The 27,905-nt window shown below is 37.4% G+C and overlaps 1 protein-coding gene across 1 annotated transcript in view; it reads right to left on the bottom strand.

Annotated features, from left to right (window-relative positions):
• The window catches only part of LOC127435594 (mucin-2-like), a 33,458-nt gene extending 5,553 nt beyond the window's left edge, over positions 1 to 27,905 (bottom strand). Inside the window, exons 1-35 of the mRNA XM_051689158.1 lie at positions 27,806 to 27,905; positions 27,618 to 27,683; positions 27,288 to 27,323; positions 26,866 to 27,130; positions 26,147 to 26,261; positions 24,163 to 24,250; positions 23,427 to 23,509; positions 23,047 to 23,257; positions 22,167 to 22,292; positions 21,905 to 22,022; positions 21,486 to 21,624; positions 21,295 to 21,402; positions 21,031 to 21,100; positions 20,528 to 20,662; positions 20,062 to 20,226; positions 19,634 to 19,728; positions 19,416 to 19,545; positions 19,074 to 19,323; positions 18,939 to 18,979; positions 17,388 to 17,491; positions 17,082 to 17,233; positions 16,387 to 16,525; positions 15,517 to 15,624; positions 15,182 to 15,364; positions 14,844 to 15,083; positions 14,601 to 14,757; positions 14,100 to 14,225; positions 12,074 to 13,921; positions 7,878 to 7,948; positions 4,031 to 7,103; positions 3,568 to 3,864; positions 3,198 to 3,433; positions 2,871 to 3,054; positions 2,394 to 2,565; positions 559 to 743 (exon numbers count right to left, since the gene is read on the bottom strand). Coding sequence (XP_051545118.1) covers positions 559 to 743; positions 2,394 to 2,565; positions 2,871 to 3,054; positions 3,198 to 3,433; positions 3,568 to 3,864; positions 4,031 to 7,103; positions 7,878 to 7,948; positions 12,074 to 13,921; positions 14,100 to 14,225; positions 14,601 to 14,757; positions 14,844 to 15,083; positions 15,182 to 15,364; positions 15,517 to 15,624; positions 16,387 to 16,525; positions 17,082 to 17,233; positions 17,388 to 17,491; positions 18,939 to 18,979; positions 19,074 to 19,323; positions 19,416 to 19,545; positions 19,634 to 19,728; positions 20,062 to 20,226; positions 20,528 to 20,662; positions 21,031 to 21,100; positions 21,295 to 21,402; positions 21,486 to 21,624; positions 21,905 to 22,022; positions 22,167 to 22,292; positions 23,047 to 23,257; positions 23,427 to 23,509; positions 24,163 to 24,250; positions 26,147 to 26,261; positions 26,866 to 27,130; positions 27,288 to 27,323; positions 27,618 to 27,683; positions 27,806 to 27,899 — 9,610 coding nt within the window. The 5' untranslated portion in view covers positions 27,900 to 27,905. The remainder of the gene's footprint in view (positions 1 to 558; positions 744 to 2,393; positions 2,566 to 2,870; positions 3,055 to 3,197; positions 3,434 to 3,567; positions 3,865 to 4,030; positions 7,104 to 7,877; positions 7,949 to 12,073; positions 13,922 to 14,099; positions 14,226 to 14,600; positions 14,758 to 14,843; positions 15,084 to 15,181; positions 15,365 to 15,516; positions 15,625 to 16,386; positions 16,526 to 17,081; positions 17,234 to 17,387; positions 17,492 to 18,938; positions 18,980 to 19,073; positions 19,324 to 19,415; positions 19,546 to 19,633; positions 19,729 to 20,061; positions 20,227 to 20,527; positions 20,663 to 21,030; positions 21,101 to 21,294; positions 21,403 to 21,485; positions 21,625 to 21,904; positions 22,023 to 22,166; positions 22,293 to 23,046; positions 23,258 to 23,426; positions 23,510 to 24,162; positions 24,251 to 26,146; positions 26,262 to 26,865; positions 27,131 to 27,287; positions 27,324 to 27,617; positions 27,684 to 27,805) is intronic.

The raw sequence follows: 27,905 nt of genomic DNA, 5'->3' as shown, positions 1-27,905 counted from the left end.
TATTTAAAAAGAAGTTTTTGAAATGGATGACTTGGACTGAATAATTAAGAAAAGCAGCCACTAGGTGCCCAGCACATAGATGGGAACTCCTTCAATACTGTTTAAAAATCATTCCAGGGTGGTACCTCAAGAATTTGGTTGAGAAAATGCCAAGAGTACATTTCTGCAAATTCTAGGCAAAGGGTGGCCACTTAGTTTTGGCCAATCATAGTTTTGATTTATTTTAGATTTCTTAAGTCACAGCATAATTCCCATATTTCCATTTCTATTATTCCATAGTTTTGATGACTTTAATATTATTCTAAAATGTAAAAAAAAAAAAAAAAAAAAAAAATCCACAAAACACCAGTGCAATGGTGTTACTTTAGATTTGTTTAGACACTTGTAATGGCCAAATTATGCAAAATTACAGTAAATCTTGAGTGCTTTAAATATAACACGGTCAGAGCACACTGACATGCTCGAACTCATGGCTAAAATATGATTAATTGTGCAACCCTAACACTCACAGTACAAACATAAATTTTTCTATAGTGGTGGGTCATTCTGCTGTCTTACCACATAGCCCTTTGAGGCCAGCTGAGTTTCTCCAGTCCACACAGATAGAGTCCTGGCCACATAGCTTGGCGTACATTTCCACACTGGAGCAAGCACCAGATTCATTTTGCTTGTGGCACACATCATATTTGCATGCTTCATAATAACTTTCATAAGGAACAACATCATGGCATTTCTTAAACAAACTGTGAAGAAAATACAAAACTACATTTCAATTTCAGCATTCATGATTTTGAAAGGGGGGAAAAAAAAACATGTATAACACTTTGGGGTGAATTCACAAAACAGTTACACCACTTTTGCAGGCGGTATTTCAGCTCACTGCATCTTATTCACTAAGCATTCCCAGTACAGTTTAACTAGGCACGAAAAAGCACATTTAGGGCCCTATGAAATCAGCTTTTTTCATTCAGTTTTATTATTTTCTCCCAAATTCTGTGTTTTACGTGTCAATTTTTCTGAATTCCATGTTTTAAAGTTTAATTAAATGTTATCATAAAAAACTGTCTAATCGAATGAATTCATAAACTTTAATCAAATGAAAACAACAATTACTTTTCAAAAAATATTTGTTATCATATGAAGTGCTTCTATACAGATCCTCAAAGCACAATCCAAAACACTACATTAGAGTTTTTTGTTTTTTTTGTCAAATACAGTGCTTCACAGCAGAACATAACAGTATTAATTAACAAACAGAAAAACACTCTTGCTTGTGAGATCACTTAAATATAATGTAATAATTTGATTTTTATTATTATTATTTATTACTACATTAAATATAACATTTTTCTATACATTAGTAATATATTTCGGTCTCAATTTCTTTAATTTCACACGTCTATTTAACTTGAGGTTTTATTTAGGCAGTAAGCCGAATTGAGCACTTTCAGTATGTATGTTTTTGACAATCTCACCTCCAGAGATAAGCAGTTTACTATATGGCTTAATGTGCTTATTAAACTGCAAAAGACTGTGATTTTAATATACAAATACATAGTGTCATACTGTATGCTGCGTGCTTCAAAGTTAATGAGTTCTCTGCTCTCTGTCATCTATACACAGAGTGTGTGTGTGATTCATATGAGGTTTTCAGTGTATGAGAAGCAGGCTTGACATATTCCCATTGAAGTGTGCAGCACATGCAGACCATATTTATTTAAATAAACTAAACCTTTTGTGGTCAAATCATCACAATAGGACATATCACAAAATTAATTAATCGTGCATTCATGCATTAATTTGATCCTAAATGTCAAATTCTGTGATATTCCACATATTATGTATTTAATTCAGTTTTTATGGCTGGATTCTGTGATTCCATTCATGTTTTCTGCATTGCGGTAATCATAGGGCCCTACTAAATGATGATCAAATGATGGAGATAATTACAACCAGGCATATATCCAGAGAGTATAGAGCACTTTCTGCATTTTCAAGAGCCGATTTTGGTTCCAGTGGAGAAACAAATGCTGTACAGTCCTAGCAAAGTGCCAGATTGCTATAGTCTGTTGCATTCTCCACAACCAAGCACTCAGAGAGCGGCCCACAAGAGTGGGAACTGCGCTCTACATACTGCGTTCAACACTAATTTTGTGGCCATTACCTGATTTGCATAATTCCTTTATTGAACCAGGCCTAAAACAGCATAAACCACTCATGCAAATTAGCGGCCACAATTAATTCTTAGTGAATTACCTACTTGGTACTAATTAGTATTACAGACTATAAAATCTGTCAGAAAAATGACAACGTGTCACACGTCTATACACTAAATTTGCCGTTTTTGTTCACAACACTGACACAAGTGATTAAAATGTTTGGCTTTTCCTTACTCGCTTTTGATGACATCACAGATTTTTGGGTTGCAAGGTGGTGGCGTTGGAGGGGGTGGAGGGGTTATGCATCCTGGGGGGACCATCCAAAACCGTGCCATGTCCTCACATGATACGTCAATTGTTCCATTAGGAAGTCTGCAGTCATTTGCGCGGTTATCATCACAAACCCCTGAAATTGTCAACAGAATTTCAAAATTTTAATTGACATGAAATTTAAACTGTTCACCTGGAAGGGGAAGTTTACTTGTAATCAATTTTATATTTTTAAAATTTTATTAAAAATAAATTTCTATGTGTATATATGGTGTGTATACTGTATGCTGTAATATTTATACACAAATGAATTAAGCTTCTAACAAATGTGAAGTGAAACTCACACACACCTATATTTTTGTAAGTCCCAGGGACAGATGTAAAACATTTATTTATCATCATTATATTCACTGTGCCAGGAAATTACTGATCTGTACTTACCACAGTGTCCCTCTGTATTATTATGGAAGAAGGAGAATGGGAGTTTGACACTATAGGTGTTATGAGAGACTAAAATCTCAGCTTTAATCTCAGAGATGTTCACAAGCACTGAAATGCCAGAAGAGGTGATGGTGAGGACTTCATTTACGTATGTTGGTATCTTCTCATCTTCATTGACATAGACCTATGGGGAACACAGTCTTATGAATTATGACGAGAATCATGCTCTAGAATACTGTGTTGTTTTGCAATGTGCATGGGAACCACTAGAGCATAACAATCAGTAGCCTGTGAATGTTTGTAACAAACACTTAGGCCGACACTTACCTGGACTGTTTTAGTGTTGCTTGTCAGCTTGATTTTATAGGATTTGTAATACAAAATTACATATTCAGGGCAAGCTAGATATTTTTTTAAATCACAAAAATAGTTTTTAACATGGACACTGATATTGTATTTTGGGATGATTTCTTGGACCAACACATAGGTGCAGTTTCCTTGGAAAGCATAATATGTTCCATCGAAAGTTTTGTAATGAGGGTCACCCCAGCCATTGCATATACCTGTTAAACCAAGAATTATCAAAGTTAAACATAAGGCACTGCCACATAAAAATTTGGGTTTTAGGATTAATATTAATATATGAATATAAATAAAAATTTCTATAATTTAAACAATTTCCATGGTTTAAACTCACATGGACACTGATACTTGGAGCAGCAGCCATTGTTATAATACACTTTCTCAGCTTTACGTCCATTGGTACATTGAGGTACAAAAGAATCCGTTTCGTCACACTGTACAGGCCTTGAGGTGACCTTGCCATTTATGCAGGTTTTGTTATGGCATCCTTCAACCCAAGATTGCTTTGGACAAACTGTTGGACTTGGAGTGGTTGGGCATGGTTGAGGCCATTTCACAATATCACAAGAGTCATTGCAGTAAGCAATGTAGCACCAACCCGCTTTGTCAGTTTTATTGTAGACTGTAGACCCTATAATTAGAATCCAAGATGTGCATAGAAGGTAAAAAAAATAAGAGATTTAAATATCATTTGAGTTCACAAAGTCAAAGTGAATTATACGTGTATAAGGATTAAGCAAATTATACAATTAAGAAAGTAGAAATATGTGAGGGATGGTAAGTAAAGCAGCACTTACCTTTTGAGAAAGTAGCATTTAAATATGTGCAGCTACATTGGGGTGATGGTGTGGATTTTGTGGTTTTGGAAGTTGACTCAGTTTCCACAATAAACTTTGTATTTGTCGGTGTCACAGTAGTTGTTGGTGTAGTGGTGAATGGGGTCGTATATGACTCGGTTGATATGGGTGTTGCTGTACCAGTGGATGTACTAGTTGTAGATGGGGTTTCTGTTGATGTAGGCATTATTGTAACAGTTGTAGGAGCTGTTGTTTCTGTCTCTGTAAATGTTTGTGTCACAGTAGTTGTTGGTGTAGTGGTGGATGTGGTTGTAGATGTCTCTGTTGATATGGGTGTTGCTGTACCAGTGGATGTACTAGTTGTAGATGGGGTTTCTGTTGATGTAGGCGTTATTGTAACAGTTGTAGGAGCTGTTGTTTCTGTCTCTGTAAATGTTTGTGTCACAGTAGTTGTTGGTGTAGTGGTGGTTGTGGTTGTAGATGTCTCTGTTGATATGGGTGTTTTTGTACCAGTGGATGCACTAGTTGTAGAGGGTGTTTCTGTTGATGTAGGCGTTATTGTAACAGTTGTAGAAGCTGTTGTTTCTGTCTCTGTAAATGTTTGTGTCACAGTAGTTGTTGGTGTAGTGGTGGATGTGGTTGTAGATGTCTCTGTTGATATGGGTGTTGCTGTACCAGTGGATGTACTAGTTGTAGAGGGTGTTTCTGTTGATGTAGGCGTTATTGTAACAGTTGTAGGAGCTGTTGTTTCTGTCTCTGTAAATGTTTGTGTCACAGTAGTTGTTGGTGTAGTGGTGGATGTGGTTGTAGATGTCTCTGTTGATATGGGTGTTGTTGTACCAGTGGATGCACTAGTTGTAGAGGGTGTTTCTGTTGATGTAGGCATTATTGTAACAGTTGTAGAAGCTGTTGTTTCTGTCTCTGTAAATGTTTGTGTCACAGTAGTTGTTGGTGTAGTGGTGGATGTGGTTGTAGATGTCTCTGTTGATATGGGTGTTGCTGTACCAGTGGATGTACTAGTTGTAGATGGGGTTTCTGTTGATGTAGGCGTTATTGTAACAGTTGTAGGAGCTGTTGTTTCTGTCTCTGTAAATGTTTGTGTCACAGTAGTTGTTGGTGTAGTGGTGGATGTGGTTGTAGATGTCTCTGTTGATATGGGTGTTGCTGTACCAGTGGATGTACTAGTTGTAGATGGGGTTTCTGTTGATGTAGGCGTTATTGTAACAGTTGTAGGAGCTGTTGTTTCTGTCTCTGTAAATGTTTGTGTCACAGTAGTTGTTGGTGTAGTGGTGGATGTGGTTGTAGATGTCTCTGTTGATATGGGTGTTGCTGTACCAGTGGATGTACTAGTTGTAGATGGGGTTTCTGTTGATGTAGGCGTTATTGTAACAGTTGTAGGAGCTGTTGTTTCTGTCTCTGTAAATGTTTGTGTCACAGTAGTTGTTGGTGTAGTGGTGGATGTGGTTGTAGATGTCTCTGTTGATATGGGTGTTGCTGTACCAGTGGATGTACTAGTTGTAGATGGGGTTTCTGTTGATGTAGGCGTTATTGTAACAGTTGTAGGAGCTGTTGTTTCTGTCTCTGTAAATGTTTGTGTCACAGTAGTTGTTGGTGTAGTGGTGGATGTGGTTGTAGATGTCTCTGTTGATATGGGTGTTGCTGTACCAGTGGATGTACTAGTTGTAGATGGGGTTTCTGTTGATGTAGGCGTTATTGTAACAGTTGTAGGAGCTGTTGTTTCTGTCTCTGTAAATGTTTGTGTCACAGTAGTTGTTGGTGTAGTGGTGGATGTGGTTGTAGATGTCTCTGTTGATATGGGTGTTGCTGTACCAGTGGATGTACTAGTTATAGATGGGGTTTCTGTTGATGTTGGCGTTATTGTAACAGTTGTAGGAGCTGTTGTTTCTGTCTCTGTAAATGTTTGTGTCACAGTAGTTGTTGGTGTAGTGGTGGATGTGGTTGTAGATGTCTCTGTTGATATGGGTGTTGTTGTACCAGTGGATGCACTAGTTGTAGAGGGTGTTTCTGTTGATGTAGGCGTTATTGTAACAGTTGTAGAAGCTGTTGTTTCTGTCTCTGTAAATGTTTGTGTCACAGTAGTTGTTGGTGTAATGGTGGATGTGATTGTAGATGTCTCTGATGATGTAGGTGGCGTTGTTACCACAGTTGTAGTAATGGAAGTTGTCGTAGGTGTTTCGGTGGTTGTACTTGAGGGCATAACAGTAGAGTAGGTTGTAGTACACATAGCTTCACAACATCTTACACGTATTTCGTAATTATGGCATAATGGGATCACGCCACCTGCATTGTCTTCGTTTGAACATGTCAGACCAAAGGATGTATTGCAATATACTATTTGTCCCATTTCTTCCAAGGAGTATTGTGGATATTCTACTGCCCTACATTCAATCTCACTGGGGCTCTGACAAGAAATCTTTGCTAAATTCCACAAATCAGTGATCGACTCAGTTTCGAATCCTTGGGGTTCTGTACTGGGTGTGTTGCTGTCAATCCACTTTGACCACTTACAATCACAGACGTGAGGTGTTGTTGTAACTGTAGTTGAACTAGTTGTAGAGGGTGTTTCTGTTGATGTAGGCGTTATTGTAACAGTTGTAGAAGCTGTTGTTTCTGTCTCTGTAAATGTTTGTGTCACAGTAGTTGTTGGTGTAGTGGTGGATGTGGTTGTAGATGTCTCTGTTGATATGGGTGTTGTTGTACCAGTGGATGTACTAATTGTAGAGGGTGTTTCTGTTGATGTAGGCGTTATTGTAACAGTTGTAGAAGCTGTTGTTTCTGTCTCTGTAAATGTTTGTGTCACAGTAGTTGTTGGTGTAGTGGTGGATGTGGTTGTAGATGTCTCTGTTGATATGGGTGTTGCTGTACCAGTGGATGTACTAGTTATAGATGGGGTTTCTGTTGATGTAGGCGTTATTGTAACAGTTGTAGGAGCTGTTGTTTCTGTCTCTGTAAATGTTTGTGTCACAGTAGTTGTTGGTGTAGTGGTGGATGTGGTTGTAGATGTCTCTGTTGATATGGGTGTTGTTGTACCAGTGGATGCACTAGTTGTAGAGGGTGTTTCTGTTGATGTAGGCATTATTGTAACAGTTGTAGAAGCTGTTGTTTCTGTCTCTGTAAATGTTTGTGTCACAGTAGTTGTTGGTGTAGTGGTGGATGTGGTTGTAGATGTCTCTGTTGATATGGGTGTTGCTGTACCAGTGGATGTACTAGTTGTAGATGGGGTTTCTGTTGATGTAGGCGTTATTGTAACAGTTGTAGGAGCTGTTGTTTCTGTCTCTGTAAATGTTTGTGTCACAGTAGTTGTTGGTGTAGTGGTGGATGTGGTTGTAGATGTCTCTGTTGATATGGGTGTTGCTGTACCAGTGGATGTACTAGTTGTAGATGGGGTTTCTGTTGATGTAGGCGTTATTGTAACAGTTGTAGGAGCTGTTGTTTCTGTCTCTGTAAATGTTTGTGTCACAGTAGTTGTTGGTGTAGTGGTGGATGTGGTTGTAGATGTCTCTGTTGATATGGGTGTTGCTGTACCAGTGGATGTACTAGTTGTAGATGGGGTTTCTGTTGATGTAGGCGTTATTGTAACGGTTGTAGGAGCTGTTGTTTCTGTCTCTGTAAATGTTTGTGTCACAGTAGTTGTTGGTGTAGTGGTGGATGTGGTTGTAGATGTCTCTGTTGATATGGGTGTTGCTGTACCAGTGGATGTACTAGTTGTAGATGGGGTTTCTGTTGATGTAGGCGTTATTGTAACAGTTGTAGGAGCTGTTGTTTCTGTCTCTGTAAATGTTTGTGTCACAGTAGTTGTTGGTGTAGTGGTGGATGTGGTTGTAGATGTCTCTGTTGATATGGGTGTTGTTGTACCAGTGGATGCACTAGTTGTAGAGGGTGTTTCTGTTGATGTAGGTGTTATTGTAACAGTTGTAGAAGCTGTTGTTTCTGTCTCTGTAAATGTTTGTGTCACAGTAGTTGTTGGTGTAGTGGTGGATGTGGTTGTAGATGTCTCTGTTGATATGGGTGTTGCTGTACCAGTGGATGTACTAGTTGTAGATGGGGTTTCTGTTGATGTAGGCGTTATTGTAACAGTTGTAGGAGCTGTTGTTTCTGTCTCTGTAAATGTTTGTGTCACAGTAGTTGTTGGTGTAGTGGTGGATGTGGTTGTAGATGTCTCTGTTGATATGGGTGTTGCTGTACCAGTGGATGTACTAGTTTTAGATGGGGTTTCTGTTGATGTAGGCGTTATTGTAACAGTTGTAGGAGCTGTTGTTTCTGTCTCTGTAAATGTTTGTGTCACAGTAGTTGTTGGTGTAGTGGTGGATGTGGTTGCAGATGTCTCTGTTGATATGGGTGTTGCTGTACCAGTGGATGTACTAGTTGTAGAGGGTGTTTCTGTTGATGTAGGCGTTATTGTAACAGTTGTAGGAGCTGTTGTTTCTGTCTCTGTAAATGTTTGTGTCACAGTAGTTGTTGGTGTAGTGGTGGATGTGGTTGTAGATGTCTCTGTTGATATGGGTGTTGTTGTACCAGTGGATGCACTAGTTGTAGAGGGTGTTTCTGTTGATGTAGGCGTTATTGTAACAGTTGTAGAAGCTGTTGTTTCTGTCTCTGTAAATGTTTGTGTCACAGTAGTTGTTGGTGTAATGGTGGATGTGATTGTAGATGTCTCTGATGATGTAGGTGGCGTTGTTACCACAGTTGTAGTAATGGAAGTTGTCGTAGGTGTTTCGGTGGTTGTACTTGAGGGCATAACAGTAGAGTAGGTTGTAGTACACATAGCTTCACAACATCTTACACGTATTTCGTAATTACGGCATAATGGGATCACGCCATCTGCATTGTCTTCGTTTGAACATGTCAGACCAAAGGATGTATTGCAATATACTATTTGTCCCATTTCTTCCAAGGAGTATTGTGGATATTCTACTGCCCTACATTCAATCTCACTGGGGCTCTGACAAGAAATCTTTGCTAAATTCCACAAATCAGTGATCGACTCAGTTTCGAATCCTTGGGGTTCTGTACTGGGTGTGTTGCTGTCAATCCACTTTGACCACTTACAATCACAGACGTGAGGTGTTGTTGTAACTGTAGTTGAACTAGTTGTAGAGGGTGTTTCTGTTGATGTAGGCGTTATTGTAACAGTTGTAGAAGCTGTTGTTTCTGTCTCTGTAAATGTTTGTGTCACAGTAGTTGTTGGTGTAGTGGTGGATGTGGTTGTAGATGTCTCTGTTGATATGGGTGTTGTTGTACCAGTGGATGTACTAATTGTAGAGGGTGTTTCTGTTGATGTAGGCGTTATTGTAACAGTTGTAGAAGCTGTTGTTTCTGTCTCTGTAAATGTTTGTGTCACAGTAGTTGTTGGTGTAATGGTGGATGTGATTGTAGATGTCTCTGATGATGTAGGTGGCGTTGTTACCACAGTTGTAGTAATGGAAGTTGTCGTAGGTGTTTCGGTGGTTGTACTTGAGGGCATAACAGTAGAGTAGGTTGTAGTACACATAGCTTCACAACATCTTACACGTATTTCGTAATTACGGCATAATGGTATCACGCCACCTGCATTGTCTTCATTTGAACATGTCAGACCAAAGGATGTATTGCAATATACTATTTGTCCCATTTCTTCCAAGGAGTATTGTGGATATTCTACTGCCCTACATTCAATCTCACTGGGGCTCTGACAAGAAATCTTTGCTAAATTCCACAAATCAGTGATCGACTCAGTTTCGAATCCTTGGGGTTCTGTACTGGGTGTGTTGCTGTCAATCCACTTTGACCACTTACAATCACAGACGTGAGGTGTTGTTGTAACTGTAGTTGAACTAGTTGTAGAGGGTGTTTCTGTTGATGTAGGCGTTATTGTAACAGTTGTAGAAGCTGTTGTTTCTGTCTCTGTAAATGTTTGTGTCACAGTAGTTGTTGGTGTAGTGGTGGATGTGGTTGTAGATGTCTCTGTTGATATGGGTGTTGTTGTACCAGTGGATGTACTAATTGTAGAGGGTGTTTCTGTTGATGTAGGCGTTATTGTAACAGTTGTAGAAGCTGTTGTTTCTGTCTCTGTAAATGTTTGTGTCACAGTAGTTGTTGGTGTAATGGTGGATGTGATTGTAGATGTCTCTGATGATGTAGGTGGCGTTGTTACCACAGTTGTAGTAATGGAAGTTGTCGTAGGTGTTTCGGTGGTTGTACTTGAGGGCATAACAGTAGAGTAGGTTGTAGTACACATAGCTTCACAACATCTTACACGTATTTCGTAATTACGGCATAATGGTATCACGCCACCTGCATTGTCTTCATTTGAACATGTCAGACCAAAGGATGTATTGCAATATACTATTTGTCCCATTTCTTCCAAGGAGTATTGTGGATATTCTACTGCCCTACATTCAATCTCACTGGGGCTCTGGCAAGAAATCTTTGCTAAATTCCACAAATCGGTGATCGACTCAGTTTCGAATCCTTGGGGTTCTTCACTGGGTGTGTTGCTGTCAATCCACTTTGACCACTTACAATCACAGACGTGAGGTGTTGTTGTAACTGTAGTTGAACTAGTTGTTGAGGGTGTTTCTGTTGATGTAGGCGTTATTGTAACAGTTGTAGAAGCTGTTGTTTCTGTCTCTGTAAATGTTTGTGTCACAGTAGTTGTTGGTGTAGTGGTGGATGTGGTTGTAGATGTCTCTGTTGATATGGGTGTTGTTGTACCAGTGGATGTACTAGTTGTAGAGGGTGTTTCTGTTGATGTAGGCGTTCTTGTAACAGTTGTAGAAGCTGTTGTTTCTGTCTCTGTAAATGTTTGTGTCACAGTAGTTGTTGGTGTAATGGTGGATGTGATTGTAGATGTCTCTGATGATGTAGGTGGCGTTGTTACCACAGTTGTAGTAATGGAAATTGTCGTAGGTGTTTCGGTGGTTGTACTTGAGGGCATAACAGTAGAGTAGGTTGTAGTACACATAGCTTCACAACATCTTACACGTATTTCGTAATTATGGCATAATGGTATCACGCCACCAGCATTGTCTTTGTTTGAACATGTCAGACCAAAGGATGTATTGCAATATACTATTTGTCCCATTTCTTCCAAGGAGTATTGTGGATATTCTACTGCCCTACATTCAATCTCACTGGGGCTCTGACAAGAAATCTTTGCTAAATTCCACAAATCAGTGATCGACTCAGTTTCGAATCCTTGGGGTTCTTCACTGGGTGTGTTGCTGTCAATCCACTTTGACCACTTACAATCACAGACGTGAGGTGTTGTTGTAACTGTAGTTGAACTAGTTGTTGAGGGTGTTTCTGTTGATGTAGGCGTTATTGTAACAGTTGTAGAAGCTGTTGTTTCTGTCTCTGTAAATGTTTGTGTCACAGTAGTTGTTGGTGTAGTGGTGGATGTGGTTGTAGATGTCTCTGATGATGTAGGTGGCGTTGTTACCACAGTTGTAGTAATGGAAGTTGTCGTAGGTGTTTCGGTGGTTGTACTTGAGGGCATAACAGTGGAGTAGGTTGTAGTACACATAGCTTCACAACATCTTACACGTATTTCGTAATTATGGCATAATGGTATCACGCCACCTGCATTGTCTTTGTTTGAACATGTCAGACCAAAAGATGTATTGCAATATACTATTTGTCCCATTTCTTCCAAGGAGTATTGTGGATATTCTACTGCCCTACATTCAATCTCACTTGGGCTCTGACAAGAAATCTTTGCTAAATTCCACAAATCAGTGATCGACTCAGTTTCGAATCCTTGGGGTTCTTCACTGGGTGTGTTGCTGTCAATCCACTTTGACCACTTACAATCACAGACGTGAGGTGTTGTTGTAACTGTAGTTGAACTAGTTGTAGAGGGTGTTTCTGTTGATGTAGGCGTTATTGTAACAGTTGTAGAAGCTGTTGTTTCTGTCTCTGTAAATGTTTGTGTCACAGTAGTTGTTGGTGTAGTGGTGGATGTGGTTGTAGATGTCTCTGTTGATATGGGTGTTGTTGTACCAGTGGATGTACTAGTTGTAGAGGGTGTTTCTGTTGATGTAGGCATTCTTGTAACAGTTGTAGAAGCTGTTGTTTCTGTCTCTGTAAATGTTTGTGTCACAGTAGTAGTTGGTGTAATGGTGGATGTGATTGTAGATGTCTCTGATGATGTAGGTGGCGTTGTTACCACAGTTGTAGTAATGGAAGTTTTCGTAGGTGTTTCGGTGGTTGTACTTGAGGGCATAACAGTGGAGTAGGTTGTAGTACACATAGCTTCACAACATCTTACACGTATTTCGTAATTATGGCATAATGGTATCACGCCACCTGCATTGTCTTTGTTTGAACATGTCAGACCAAAAGATGTATTGCAATATACTATTTGTCCCATTTCTTCCAAGGAGTATTGTGGATATTCTACTGCCCTACATTCAATCTCACTTGGGCTCTGACAAGAAATCTTTGCTAAATTCCACAAATCAGTGATCGACTCAGTTTCGAATCCTTGGGGTTCTTCACTGGGTGTGTTGCTGTCAATCCACTTTGACCACTTACAATCACAGACGTGAGGTGTTGTTGTAACTGTAGTTGAACTAGTTGTAGAGGGTGTTTCTGTTGATGTAGGCGTTATTGTAACAGTTGTAGAAGCTGTTGTTTCTGTCTCTGTAAATGTTTGTGTCACAGTAGTTGTTGGTGTAGTGGTGGATGTGGTTGTAGATGTCTCTGTTGATATGGGTGTTGTTGTACCAGTGGATGTACTAGTTGTAGAGGGTGTTTCTGTTGATGTAGGCGTTCTTGTAACAGTTGTAGAAGCTGTTGTTTCCGTCTCTGTAAATGTTTGTGTCACAGTAGTTGTTGGTATAATGGTGGATGTGATTGTAGATGTCTCTGATGATGTAGATGGCGTTGTTACCACAGTTGTAGTAATGGAAGTTGTCGTAGGTGTTTTGGTGGTTGTACTTGAGGGCATAACAGTAGAGTAGGTTGTAGTACACATAGCTTCACAACATCTTACACGTATTTCGTAATTATGGCATAATGGTATCACGCCACCTGCATTGTCTTTGTTTGAACATGTCAGACCAAAGGATGTATTGCAATATACTATTTGTCCCATTTCTTCCAAGGAGTATTGTGGATATTCTACTGCCCTACATTCAATCTCACTGGGGCTCTGACAAGAAATCTTTGCTAAATTCCACAAATCAGTGATCGACTCAGTTTCGAATCCTTGGGGTTCTTCACTGGGTGTGTTGCTGTCAATCCACTTTGACCACTTACAATCACAGACGTGAGGTGTTGTTGTAACTGTAGTTGAACTAGTTGTAGAGGGTGTTGCTGTTGATGTAGGTGTTATTGTAACAGTTGTAGAAGCTGTTGTTTCTGTCTCTGTAAATGTTTGTGTCACAGTAGTTGTTGGTGTGGTGGTGGATGTGGTTGTAGATGTCTCTGTTGATGTGGGTGTTGTTGTACCAGTGGATGCACTAGTTGTAGAGGGTGTTTCTGTTGATGTAGGCGTTCTTGTAACAGTTGTAGAAGCTGTTGTTTCTGTCTCTGTAAATGTTTGTGTCACAGTAGTTGTTGGTGTAGTGGTGGACATGGTTGTTGATGTCTCAGTTGATGTTTTTGTAGTTGTAGATGTTTCGTTTGATGTGGATGTAGATGTGAAAGTGAAAGGTGTTGTTGTTGTGGTTTTAATGCAGTCAGGAACAACAACTCTTTTTATTTCTCCATTATCTTGACACACAGCTATTAAACAAGAATCATGCCCATCTGTGGTGTTGTAAACAACTGATCCAGGCGGATATTCAATACCATTATAAAAACAGTAATTACATATTTCCTCTGTAACACACTTCATGGTCTCCTCCCTCATATATGGCCTCTCTGAAGGACACTGAAGAAAACATCCTAGCAGAATAATAAAAGGAAAGTAGAGATAGACAAGGAAATTATACATTATATGGGCATTGACATATTGTTTCTGGACTTTGTTGTAAATCCCTATAGTACTTAAATACTTTCAAATTCATCTTATGCAAGTCTTTGGGACATTCTTTACAGTATGTTTTCATGATTCAGTTCTTACCTTCAAGTGGAGGAATTTGAGGGGAGCAAGTTCCTGCACGGTTTTTGCAGGTTTTCATGCAGGATCCACAGGCTTTATAGTGCCACTCACATTCTCCCGGAGGGTTGTAGAAGTCACAGAATAATGCTGTAAGAAGAACCACTTCATTCAGGTAAATGACAATATGTATTACAGATGACGCATTATGTCTTAAAGGGGCAGTTACCAGACACAAGAAGAAGTGTTTCCAGATTGTTAGACTAAGTCATCACTGACTTTCCCTGCATCTTTTTCCATACAATGAAAGTTAATGGTAACTGAGGATAATAACTGTATCTTTTGTATTTCAGAAATAAAGTTAATGACAATTTTCTTTTTTGGGTGAACTATCCCTTTAATCATATCATTATGATTAACTCCATATCAACTCCATAACACCTTCCTTCCCAATTTCTATCAAATTGGGTGCAGTGTACAGTACATTTATAGACAAAAAGGAATTTTATAAATATTTGGACTTACGACAAACGCTTGGGCTCCTCCATGCCACACAAGCTCCCTTTTTTCGGCATTCAGCAGCATAGGCTGCCACCGCAGTACAGAAACAATCGCAATCACCTCCAGTGTCACATGCACAAGTGTCCCTTACACAGGCATCATAATATGGGACAGAGTCCACCTACGGACAGGACAGTCAGACAAATAGTGGGTTAGCATGGTGACTACACTAGATGTATTATATAAAAGTTTTATCCTGGTACTTACAAGTGAATGGCAATCTTTAAAAACAATGCTTTTGATGATGCTGCATTGTTTGATGGCCCAGGCACTTCGATGTGGCTTTTCTTCACAAGGGTTCATCATGTTTGTCCCATCTGGACAGCTTGGATTCACCTTCCAGCTATTCCCAAATGCATCTGTATCTGCTACCTCTTCTCCATTATGCTTCATAAAGTCATTGTTTGCATTACCATCAAAGTTCCCACACAGTCCACACACCTTGCCCTGCCATAGAGATCATGTGGATGGTGAGAGGATGAACAAAGGGTAAAGTGTGGTTGTGAGTGTTTGTGTACAGTACAGTATGTATGGATAGTGCATACCTTTAAGCTGGGATGCAGTTGGAGCATCAGACTTGTCTTATTGTCCCAGATTAAGTTTAAAAGTTCTCTGACCTCTATGACAATGTAAATCCCGGCAGAATAAATTTGATATTCATAATCAGTGCCATTGGTTTCAACCTTAACGTTGACTCCATTCTCCTCGGATAACATCATCTTATATCTCTGCAGGATTTGAATAGTCAGTGGCATAATTAGTTATATAAACTGAGTTATATACATATTGTACATTAATTACATTCTTGTTGTATATTGCTTGTTTTAGGATACTTTAATAGTACACTTGTGCTGACTTTGTGCAATGAAAATAACCTCACCCCAAAGTAAAGATCAATGGACTTGGAACAAATGGAGTTGGTGCTGCCACAGGGGATGTTCTCTGTGACAAGGCGGAAAGAGGGACTGTGGTCCATTTCGCAATAATCCTAGAGTGGTTACATGCAGTCACTCAGTGTCAGGCAGTGAACAACTTAAAACTTTCAGAAGCATAACCATAACATTTAATCATACATTTTTTTTTTATCAAGAGTCTGGTGTGACAGAATCGTTAACCAACCAAGGTATTTACAATTTTTCAATGTTTGTCATAACCATTTTAAAAAGGTGAAAGTACTTTCACTTGGTATCCATGCCAGAAAGGGACGTGGAACATGGTGTAATATGGTGTACATGTTACTGTTTTTATGGACTTCTGCAAACTCCACTTACATGCATTACATTGGTAGTGCATAACAGAAGTTCAAAAAGTAGTCGAAAAAATTCTTTTGATAACTTTACACCTGGTTTAACAAAGTTTTTTTCTAAAAATAGAAGCTTAATATTATTGCCTTTAAAGCCCTGAGGTCCACTTGCTTGGCTTACATTGTAAGTCTACAACTGTAAATTTGTAGACTCCTGTTAATTTGTATAAACTGAGGTACGAGTAAAAATTGTTTGTGGTAATCGAAAACATGTCACAGATGCTGTCTATTGACATTAAATTGAAAATAACCCAGAACAGGGCGTTTCTAAAGTATTTTAAAAATACATTTTCATTTATTTCACGTGCTATTTTTCATTTACCTAGAAATACTTGTAATTTTCTATTTTTTTTTTAAACTAACAGAGATCAATAGCAACTTGATCAATAGCAATTTCATTAAAAAAAGTTCTTCATTACTAGAAGGACATAGCTGAGAATGACATACGTGAGCTAAGATGTATTCACAGTCTCCGTGGAAGGAATATCTCTTGCCATCAAATGTCTTGAAATGACCTTCACCATAGATGGTACAGGTGCCATAGCATGCCTTTTTTGTACAAGTCCACATCCCATCTATGCATGTGCTGAAATATAGAGAACAGTTCACAAATAAATACTAAACCATTGCATGCCATGACAGGCGGCTCATTTCTTTGTTATTACTTTTTTACACATTTTCAATACTAGCTAAGTCCTCAAAACTATGAAATAACACAAGTGGAAGTATCCTAAATCTAGAACTATCCTATATTTTAACTTCTTCAGAGTAGCTACACTTTGCTGAGATTATAGCTCTGCGAACTTTGGGCATTCTCTCAACAAACTTCACAAGCTATCCACCTGGGATGATTTTTAAAGAGTTTCCATGAACACTAAGCACTTTTTGTCTGCTTTCCTTTCATTATTCAGTCCATTTTGGTTTGGTAACAACATTTATACTGAAGCACAATTTATATTTGTCTACAAAAATAATTCCAAACATTTAAGCATAAGTCTTTTGATAATGAGAGACACAGTAAATTCAGTCAAGAGCATCCAAACTCTTGACTGGTAGTGTAGGTTTTACAGTATACTATGGGCATTGATAAAACAAAGATGACACTGTTAAAACATGGGTTTTAACATGGGTTATTGGCTCACCAGGTGTTACAGTCCTCTTGAACTTGCTCGCCAGGTGAATAAGTGACTCCATTGTGGGTGCATGGGCAGTTTCTCTTCTCTACACACCAATCTTTTCCATTTGCCAGAAGGCCATTTGGGCACATACATCCTGATACACACCCTGTACTCACCTATAGCCAAAACAAACCAAAATTGCTATTACAAGACATATTTTGTGTTATCTATTTACTATAGCAAATAATACAAAATAGAAACTACAATATGGAGTCGATTATTTCATCCTTTTATCCATGTGTGCTTATCCATCAGTCCATCCTAACTCACGCATTTGTTTGGGTCTTGGTTCTGACATGTCCTCTGACACTCTGTTCCTTTTTGTCCTGGTTTATAACTTGAACAGTTGAAGAAGACCATTGGAGCCACACAATCTAAAACAGGACAGGCACATTGATGAAGAGTGTAAATTTGCACTGTAAAAAATATTTTTCGTAATTGATATTTGCCTTGCTTTCCAGTAAAAATATCTAAACATCCTTAAAACAAGATACATTTACTGGAACAGCAAAATTGTGTAAGATAGTTATTAGTAATTAGACAATTATAAGAGGATAAGTTTCAGAGGATATATGTTGAATTATGTATATTTTTCCTTATTCTAGCAGTATTAAGCATGAATATTGCTATACTTTGTTAGATTTATGCTTCAAACAAGTAAAAAACTATTTGCCAATGAGGTAAGGAAAATTAATTTAAAGGGGTAGTACACCCAAAAATAAACATTTTGTCATAATTTACTCAACCTTGTGTTGTTCCAAACCAGTATAACTTTCTTTCTTTCTTTTTTTTTTTTTTTTTTTTGGGGGGGGATTTTTTTCCCCTTTTTCTCCCAATTTTGGAATGCCCAATTCCCAATGCGCTCTAAGTCCTCGTGGTCGCATAGTGATTCGCCTCAGTCCAGGTGGTGGAGGACGAATCCCAGTTGCCTCCGCGTCTGAGACAGTCAACCCGCGCATCTTATCACGTGGCTTGTTGAGCGCATTGCCACGGAGACATAGCGCGTGTGGAGGCTTCACGCCATCCACCGCGGCAACCACGCTCAATTCACCATGCGCCCCACCGAGAACAAACCACATTATAGCGACCACGAGGAGGTTACCCCATGTGACTCTACCCTCCCTAGCAACCGGGCCAATTTGGTTGCTTAGGAGACCTGGCTGGAGTCACTCAGCACACCCTGGGATTCGAACTAGCGAACTCCAGGGGTGGTAGCCAGCGTATTTTACCACTGAGCTACCCAGGCCCCTCTTTCTTTTGTTTTAATTAATATTGTGAGCTGTTTTTTCAATGGCATTTGATAGTGCCTCACTTTAAACCTTAAAAAAAGACCTAAAAGTAGCAAGTGTTCATACAAAAACATACAATTTTTGCAACTAATGCGCTAAACAATGCACAAGCACAAGCAACTTTGAACAAGCTTCTCTCATAGCGCTCATGAATGTGCAAAGGTGACACTCTTGGGTCACTATCAACTGCCATCGTATTGAAAAGGTAGTCAGCAATATTCATTAAAATATCTAATTTTGTGTTCTGCAGGTTTGTAATATGAATTTTGAATGACATGAGGGCGAGTAAATTATGACAACATTTCATTTTTTGGGTGAACTAATTTTTTTAAATCAAGATGAAGACAAGTCCTCTCATGACTTATGCAATTTTGCTTCTCAAGCCAATTCATCTTGTTTTAAGGATGTTAAGCTATTTTTAATGGAAAACAAGAGAACATTTCTGCAGTGTGTACACATTATACCAGTGTTGCCTTATCTCAAGTCTGAATTTGGATAGTGGTATTGTTGTGCAGAGAAAGCCGGACTTTACCTTCTTTGCTTGAGCAGTGTAATATGCCGAGATTACAGGTACTGTAATATGACAAAATAGTTCACAGAATAAAAATTCTACCATCAAGTGTTATTTGGAGTTTCTATTAATAATGCATGAAAATTATATTTATACCATTTAACACCATCCTTGTAGAATATTCCAGATGGCTCTATGACCTGGCTTCCGGAGTAACAAGGACATTGGTCAGCATGCACACAGCTGCCTGCATCATTGAGGTAGGTGCCCTCAGGGCAGACACATCCATCTACAGGTGTGGATACTTTGCAGGTATAATCCTGCCCACTGAGAGAACGACAGGTGCTGGCACAGCTGGTCACGCTGTAGGAGTACTTCATGTTGTCTGTACACTTCGAAATCGTGTCTGTATAGTCAGAGACAGATAGGCATGCCTTTAAACAAATCAAGCCTAAGAAACTATACATACTACCAAACAAAAACATATATAGCTCTCACCGCAGGGTTCTGAATCCATCCATCCCTGGAGAATGATTCCTCTGGCAGCACAGGCATGGGCATACGTGGACAGGGCTGCACACATACACTTCTTAATATCTGCACACTTACAGGTGTCATAGACGCACCTCTGCAAAGGACGAAAGCCAGATTGCATACATTAAAGTACACAATTGTACAGTAAATATAAAAAGAGAGTTTTGTGCAGGAAGACTCACTTCATAGTAAATCTCAGGACATATTTCTGAATGACATGAGGCAAAGGTTCCATTTGGGTTTGTGAGGCTGGAACACAAGTCTTTAGCGAATTTCTCTAAGTGAAAAGAATCAAAAGGACATCGATTACCTATGTGAAGCATAGCAAGATTTTAAATAACAAAGATGTTAGGGTGATTTTCTTCTAATATGTCTAAAGAAAACAGAATTATCCAAATGCAACATAGATGTTGCAAAACTAGTTACAGCATGTTTATGTGTTTATAAATCTAGGTTTAAATATACATTATACATTACATTAATTCACAGACACATACTGTATATATATATATATATATATATATATATATATATATATATATATATATATATATATATATATATACACACACATACTGTACAACCATTCAACAACACTCTCTCTCTCTACCTATATCCACATTCAGACTACAGGGGTTTTCAAATGAGCTTTCAAGATCAGGACAACTGTACGAGTGTTTCCAAAAGTTGACAAAGGTTGTTGGTGTCCCCTCTGTAATGCCTGATTCCGTTTTAAAGTCATCTTTTAGGATATTGTTATAGTTCCCACACAGACCTGAGAGAAGCATGATGTAAAAGTAGGATTAGGATAAGTAGTTCACTAGAGAAATACACCGTAATCAGTGAAACATAAGCCATTTGCAGTTCAGTTCATATTCCTTTTAATTAATCATGATGCATCTGTTGTTTAACAAGTATTTTCCTAAAATATGGGTGTAGTGGGTGGAGTCCTTACTCCAAAAATCAAAACTGTGATTCTGTCATGTGCTGAAAGTGATTTTTGCTAAATTACTGCACATTGAATTCACAAGTGTATATTTTAACAAGCATCTAGATGACTTTCTGCATAAACTCACCACTCATTTTTTCTTTCTCTTCAGGGCTGGCTACAATATACAACTGCATGACTGGAGCCAATTGGATCTCTAGACGAAGACTCTTCATATCAGCAATAATGAAGGAGGAAGAAGGCTGGAAGATGACCACACCATCTGTGACAAAGAGATGAATGGGTAATAAAAAAAATCATTGAAGCAATGCAAATTTTTGGGGGCTTTATTTTTATTTTTTTTATATTTTTGCAGCTTGACTGCCTCTCATCACTATACCATTTTGTTATATGAGAAAGAAGTGCTTGAACATTCTTCCAAACTTATAACTTTATGTTTCATGGAAGGAAGCATAATGTATTCCAGAGGGGCATACGGGTTTGAAACAACATGAGGTTTGAAACAACATGAAGGTGAGTAAATACTGACAGAATTTTCATTTTTGAATAAACGATTCCTTTAATAATGCAGAAGGTATAGTCATTTTTATTTATGTCTTACAATGAGGTCCCTCATACTTGACTACCAACCTGTGAAGACAGGAAGTGCATATGGGCTGTTTCCATTCAGTGTCACAGTTCCACCAGAAGAAAAACTAATCTGTTTCATAAGGAAAAAAAAGAAAAAAAGAAAACACAATTATGTTTTGTAACTGTTAAGTGTAATTTATTGTTTGGGAGATGTTGCTTCCAATCATCACTGACATCACCCTAACCCTAACCAAAATAATTAGTTAAAATATCTAAGAATTAAAATAATAATAATTTATTATTATAAACAATTACAGTGCTTACAGTGGTTCCGGAGATGACAAGGGTAACCGAATTTAGACAAGTGTCTGGTCGGGCTGGATCACACTTTGCCAGATTTCCCAGGACAGCAATATCATTATCACTGGAGTGCTAAAAACAAAGAGAATTCATCATTTCAGGAAGTACCCTGAGGTAAAAGTAAAGGTACCTTTGCTTCATTGAGAATCACAGACCTTAGTGAGGATGTAATCACAGTTGCCGCTGAAGGTGAAGCTTTTTCCATCATAAGTGGTGATGTGAGACCCTCCAACAACAGAGCAGATTCCAGGACATTCCAGATCCGTGCAACTCCAATATCCAGCAGCACACGCACTGGTGCAATATGGCAGCAATGTTATTATGGGTCAGTTCTGTCAAATTCGATTGGCTGGTGCATGTGTGTGTGTGTGTGAGTAGTGTATAGATATCTGTGTGTATAGTGTTCCTGTATCTCAACTGATCAAAAAAATTCATTAGCTGATTATAAAAACATTAGAAGCCAATGCAAAGTCTTCTCCATTGTAGAAAAAAATGTGTGTGTGTGTGTGTGTGTGTGTGTGTGTGTGTGTGTGTGTGTGTGTGTGTGTGTGGGTTATATTGATGACTGACTCACCATGTTTTACATGCTTGTGTATATGACTCTCCTGATTGGTATATTCTGCCATCATGCTCACACGGGCACTCGTTGATAGGAACACAACCACTGTGACCAATGTCATCTTCAACAGTGCCTTTACAAAATGTAGTACAATTTTATTAAAAACAAAGAAACAAAAGATCTCATTTAAAATGATCTACATGTGTCTAGTAAAATATTTTTAAAACTTCCAGAACAGGTGAGGAAGGAAAATCCTCATTTTGAATTTGAGTCTTACCCTCAGGACAGAAACAGCCATCCACACAGTGTTCTTTACACAACGTGCTTCCTTCTGGGTCAGTGCAGGTGTCTCTGCATGGACTTCCACACTCCAAGTACTCCATGTTTAGTGGGCATGTCTTCGCTGCTTGACAGAACAACACATTAGTATATCAATACATATTATGGTTGCTACTCTAGATAATTGTATTACTTCTGTTATGATCTTCCATGCATTTCACTGATTCTTGAGACACAGGACAAAACGTTCCAAAAAAATAATAAAATAAATAAATAAATAAATAATAATAAATATATATATATATATATATATATATATATATATATATATATATATATATATATATTTAATTTAAGATAATGGTGCTTATATGATTTTCGTCACAATAATGATATTTCAGCTCTGTCACTATTTCTGATCCCATTAGTAGCTAGTGACAACAGAAAAATCAAATGGCTACTGCAATGAATATATGTGTGACATGCAAAATATGGTTATTTTATCAACACCATAAGCTGTGAACCATGTCAGATATTCTGTCTTACGGTGGTGTCGATTCAATAGATGGACCTCAATTGGAAATCATACTGTATCAGTTCATTCTTAATTGCAGTTTAATGCTAGATTTGAAAATATTTATAATAGATATTTAACAAGTTACTACACGTTGTTGTTTCTGACCAATATTGATTCTTAGGCAAGAAGTAGGAGTTTTGTCTCAGTTATCAAGAATCAATGATTTACTGGATGACTTAAAGTGGTCCTTTTAAAAAGGTAACACAGAAAAGATAATTATGATAAACTGTCTTTATTTATACCCATAAATATGTGTGTGTCTTATTCTAACTTTATGATTTCTGTAGATGACTATACTCACGACAGAGCTGGTCTGTTCTCCATGTTCCCGGTCTGCCACCTGCATGTGTGCACTGTCGTGAAATCTCTGTGAGTGTGTTGCAGAGACAGTCGTGTTTGCTGTAACATTGACACAGGTCGTTTACGCAGGCCTTTTCAAATGAAGTCAAGTCCAACACACGGTGACAATCATCAAACCCCGAACTGCTGAGAACCTGCTGACAAATGCTTGTCTGGGAGATAAAAATAAACTATTTCAGAGGACACGGTCAAAGGTACCAATGTTTCAGTTGGTAAATAAGATGAAACAGGCCAAAGGTTCACATTCTATTTTATAATTTCAAGAAATGTCCCAATATCTGTTGAAATAGTTACAACAATCCTGATTTTATTTAACTATACCTGGTTTTTACAGTGATCAGTAGGGTCAAGTGTAATGTCCTCACAGGATTCAGTTGGTGAAGACAACTTCCATGCGGCCAGGCCTGAGAAGAATTCAGAATCGGTTATGCTAAATCACATCTTTATCACATGGTTAGTGATCAAACAATATATGTGAAGTACTGTTATTATTGTAAACTAAAACACAAACTAAATGTAAACATTTCTGTAAAACTGTAAAAAAAAAAAAAAGAAATTATTGGGAAAACCGAAACTAAAATAAAATACGTTCATTGCTCCAAAACTAACTAAAATAAAACACAAACTGACCACAAATTATTTTTTTACCAAACAGAATGCAACCATTTCAATGTCAAATTAGGTAAATGTGTTTATTAGCTGTAAATTAACGATGTTAAACAACTAAATATACTGAAAAACGTACATTCGATAACAGAAAAATACAAATTAAAAAAAATAATACAGTGACAAATAAAAGCAAAAATAAATTGAATGGACATTAAAATAAAAGATTAAAAGATTAATAAAACATTTAAAACTAGAATAACCCTAGTCTGAAGTTTAAGTTGCATTCCAAAGAGACTGAAAATATGTTTGTTTTTTTTGTTTTTTGTTTTTTAACAAATCTATTGCAGACTATTAAAGTTGATGTTCAAAAGTGATCACTCTAAACTAAATGGAGAAAAAAAAAGCTGACTGAAAGTAGCAGGTGATTTATTTAAACCATCATGTTTACCAGTGTCACTGAAATCGTCAGTTCTGTTGCCGTTAAAGTTTCCACAGAGTCCACAGGTCTGGCCTTGGTACTTTTCAGGAAGTTCAATCTAGGGAACAATAACAAAATAATGTCGGAGACAAAATACAACATGGCGAATTCACTAAACACCCGCATTTGTTTAGCGCACTGTATTTCAATGTAAAAACCTGTGTTATCCACTGACCACCTGTAACAACTTGACAATTTTAGTATTTATTAAAAAGAGATGTTTTAGTACATTCTCTTTTCATCATGGTAGCAGTAATTTATGAAATGATAATCAATGACTTTCAACATTTTAAAGAACAGATTCAGGTGCATGGTGCAGGTGTGGTGTGATGCTGTACAGGCCAAATAAAGTATGCCCAGTTGTGGTAGTCTGCTGCATCCCCCACAAGCAGAGTTGTGGAGTAACGAAATACATGTAACAGGAATACGTATTTAAAATACAAAATATAAGTAACCGTATTCCACTACAGTTACAATTTAAATCATTGGTAATTAGAATACAGTTACATTATAAAAGTATTTTGATTACTGAAGAGATTACTTTGCATTTTATTGTCATTTGTTTCATTTAATATTTAGTCCTTTCAGATGGAAAACATTTATCCATATAAATTATGCGATCCAAAGTGCATTTGAACAGCGGTGAAACACTTTCTTATGATGTGTTACATTCATACGAGCAGACAGAGAAGTAAGTTTGAAGTAAGTTTGGAGCACAAGAAATAGGAATAAACCTTGTGTAAATTGTCAGCTTTACGCTAAGCTCAAATTCTATTTCTAGTCATTTTACATGCACGTTACTGGACACGATTATTTTTTTTATCAAGAAAATTCATGTTGGATCATAATTTCTTTTTTTCTAGTAAGACCTTTGATATTAGGGCAAAAATCGTATTCTTGATAATAATTTTTGTTTTGTTTTCCTGTAAAAATATACAAAAATTCTTAAAACAAGATCAATTTGATTTATCTTGTTTTAGAAACAACACTGCATAAGATATTTAGGTTTTTCAGAGAATGTATTTTTAACATGTGTATTTTGTCTTACTGTACTGGCAGAGTTTTTATAGTCAAAACAAGTGAAAAAATCTACCAGTGCTGAAGAAGTAATCCAAAGTATTTAGAATATGTTACTGACCTTGAGTAATTTACTGGAATACATTACAAATGATATTTTACAGCATGTATTCTGTAATCTGTAGTGGAATACATTTCAAAAGTAACCCTCCCAACCCTGCCCACAAGCTATTACTCAGAACCAGCTTATGAGACTGGGAAATGGGCCTTGCAAATTGCGTTCACCACATATTTTTGGGCGTGTCTACACCATTACCTCATTTGCATAATGCATTTACATAATTGGGTGCTAAAACAATGCAGACAGCGTGAACAAATAAACTACGCTATCAGCTGGTCATTATGTTTATTTATGAACATAAGAAATACCAACAAAGGAAAACAGAAATCTGCAATAAAAAAATGTCAAAGCATATTTGCTCAGCTTGTTGATTCACTGTTGCTTATTTAGGCAATCCTTATTTGATTGCTTAATTTTGTTCAAACTGATAACATAATCACACACTGCTTTTATAAGAAGCCCAAGATCAGGGTAAGAGTTAAAGGAATAGTTCACATAAAAATGACATTTCTGTTGTAATTTACCCACCTTATGTTGTTCCAAACCTGTATGAATTTATTCCAGGAAACACAAAGAATCTTATGCAGAATGTTAAGAAACTAACAGACTTAGTTACCATTCTTTTTCATTGCATATGTTTTCCATACTATGAAAGTAAATGTTGTCAAAGGCTGTCATACTACCAAACATCTCATTTGTGTTCCACGGAATAAAGAAAGTCATACGGGCTTGGAACAATATGAGGGTGAGTAAATTATCTTTGGTTAACAATCCCAAGAAGGAATACTTAAACAGAGAGATATTATTAAATCATACCAATACAGACTGGTCTTCCTCCCAATAGACAGTCACTCCATGTTTGTTAGCGATTTTGAGACTTGATGGGCTTCCCTCAATTTTAATTCCATTCTTATAGGTTGGAATAGACACCCTGTAAGAGGAAGTTTCAGAAAGCATTATTTCCAAAAAATTGAGAGTCTTAGTTTTTAGATCTGAAATAAAGACCCTCTTGAGATATTTAAAAAGACATCACATGTCCAAAAGTCTGGGACCACATTTAAAAGAGAAAGTTTCAGGATTTTGAAAAAATGTAAAACAAAAGTTCTGACGTAAAATAAAGAAATATTTACAGTTCAAGGTCACTAATACAATATTAGCAATTTTGTGACATTGACCATGTTATCTCCTTAGTAAGTCAGATGTCCTTGATGCTCTTTTGAGATGCTCTTAGGAACATTTGCAACATTAACATGGATCATCAGGTTTTGAACAACCTTGTGGAGTCCATGCCAGCTCTAGTACATGCTGTCATTAAAAAAGTGTGACATACTAAATACTAAGACATAAAAAAATGTATGTAAAAAAAATTAACTTCAATTTTACACTCAACATGTTATGCTGGTAATACAATTTGTATAAAAAAAAAATATGAACATTTTAAAATAATGCAAAACAGAAGCATTTTCACTAGTGGTCAGACTTTTGGTCCCAACTATAATTACTACGCTGTAGGGCTCAAGTGTATTTAAACTCACACTTCTTCATCCATGGTGATGTTGCCATTACTGAGTTTGATGACTGTCCCCTCCAACTTTATTGAGACTGTGCTGAAAGCGATTAAGTCATTTTCGGTCTTTCTTTGCATTTGGATGTTGAAATCAGAAGCTGTGATGTCGCACATTACTGCCAGAACATAGTTACACGTGTCTGGCTGTTGAAAGAAATAACCATCAAAAGTCTTGAAGTGGAAATTTCCCCATGTGCTGCAGACCGTGGACTGATGATCAGGATTCGGTTCAGCTGTAACATGAGAGAGAGGTTATACAATATGTGATCTTTGGTAAGTACTTTAAGTGAGCAAAAATACACAACTTAGTTTTCTGAAGTGTGAATCATGATACAAACGTGATACTTAACTGTCAGTTTCAAAGTTACAGTATATTTGTGAAGAACCTACTTGTAGTTATGATCACATTTGTTGTGGTGGGGAACACTAAAACATAAGACAAAAAGAATCTTGTTGTCATTTCTTGCCATTTCAGGGCAGAGACTTACACATTTTATTACAAAAAGTCATTCTTTAGTACACCTAATAAATACATCAAAAACATAATTCTAAATGGAAGTATGATTAAATATGGCAATTTAAGTAGTGTGAATTGTTGAGTTAAGCTATCATTATCATCATTATTTAGCTGCTGAGCCAACTGAATGTACATAAAGCACTGGTGTTAATTAATTAATTACATGATTTCATATTCTACATAACACATAATGGAATATTAACCTTTCATTGTTGGCCAGAAATGGTCCATGGGATCTGCTGTACCATCTGCATAATCTGGCATAAAGTCTTTAAACATAGAAAGACAGAGATAAATAATAATAATAATAATAAAAATCAAAATAAAATTGGGAATTGTCAAAGTTGAACTTTTATTGAAATTCGAAATAACTAAGTTGTAGTGTGCTAACCTGCTTGTGTTGACGGCAGTCCAATTAGTAGGATGGCCCATCTCAGCATCCATATTTGGGACATCATCACAGTCCCCAAGGATACAACATCCATGTTCTG

The sequence above is a fragment of the Myxocyprinus asiaticus genome, chromosome 46, assembly GCF_019703515.2.
Source record: "Myxocyprinus asiaticus isolate MX2 ecotype Aquarium Trade chromosome 46, UBuf_Myxa_2, whole genome shotgun sequence".
Taxonomy (NCBI): Eukaryota; Metazoa; Chordata; class Actinopteri; order Cypriniformes; family Catostomidae; genus Myxocyprinus; species Myxocyprinus asiaticus.
Note: the sequence above shows the minus strand (reverse complement) of the source record. Positions and strands in the feature narration are given on the sequence as shown.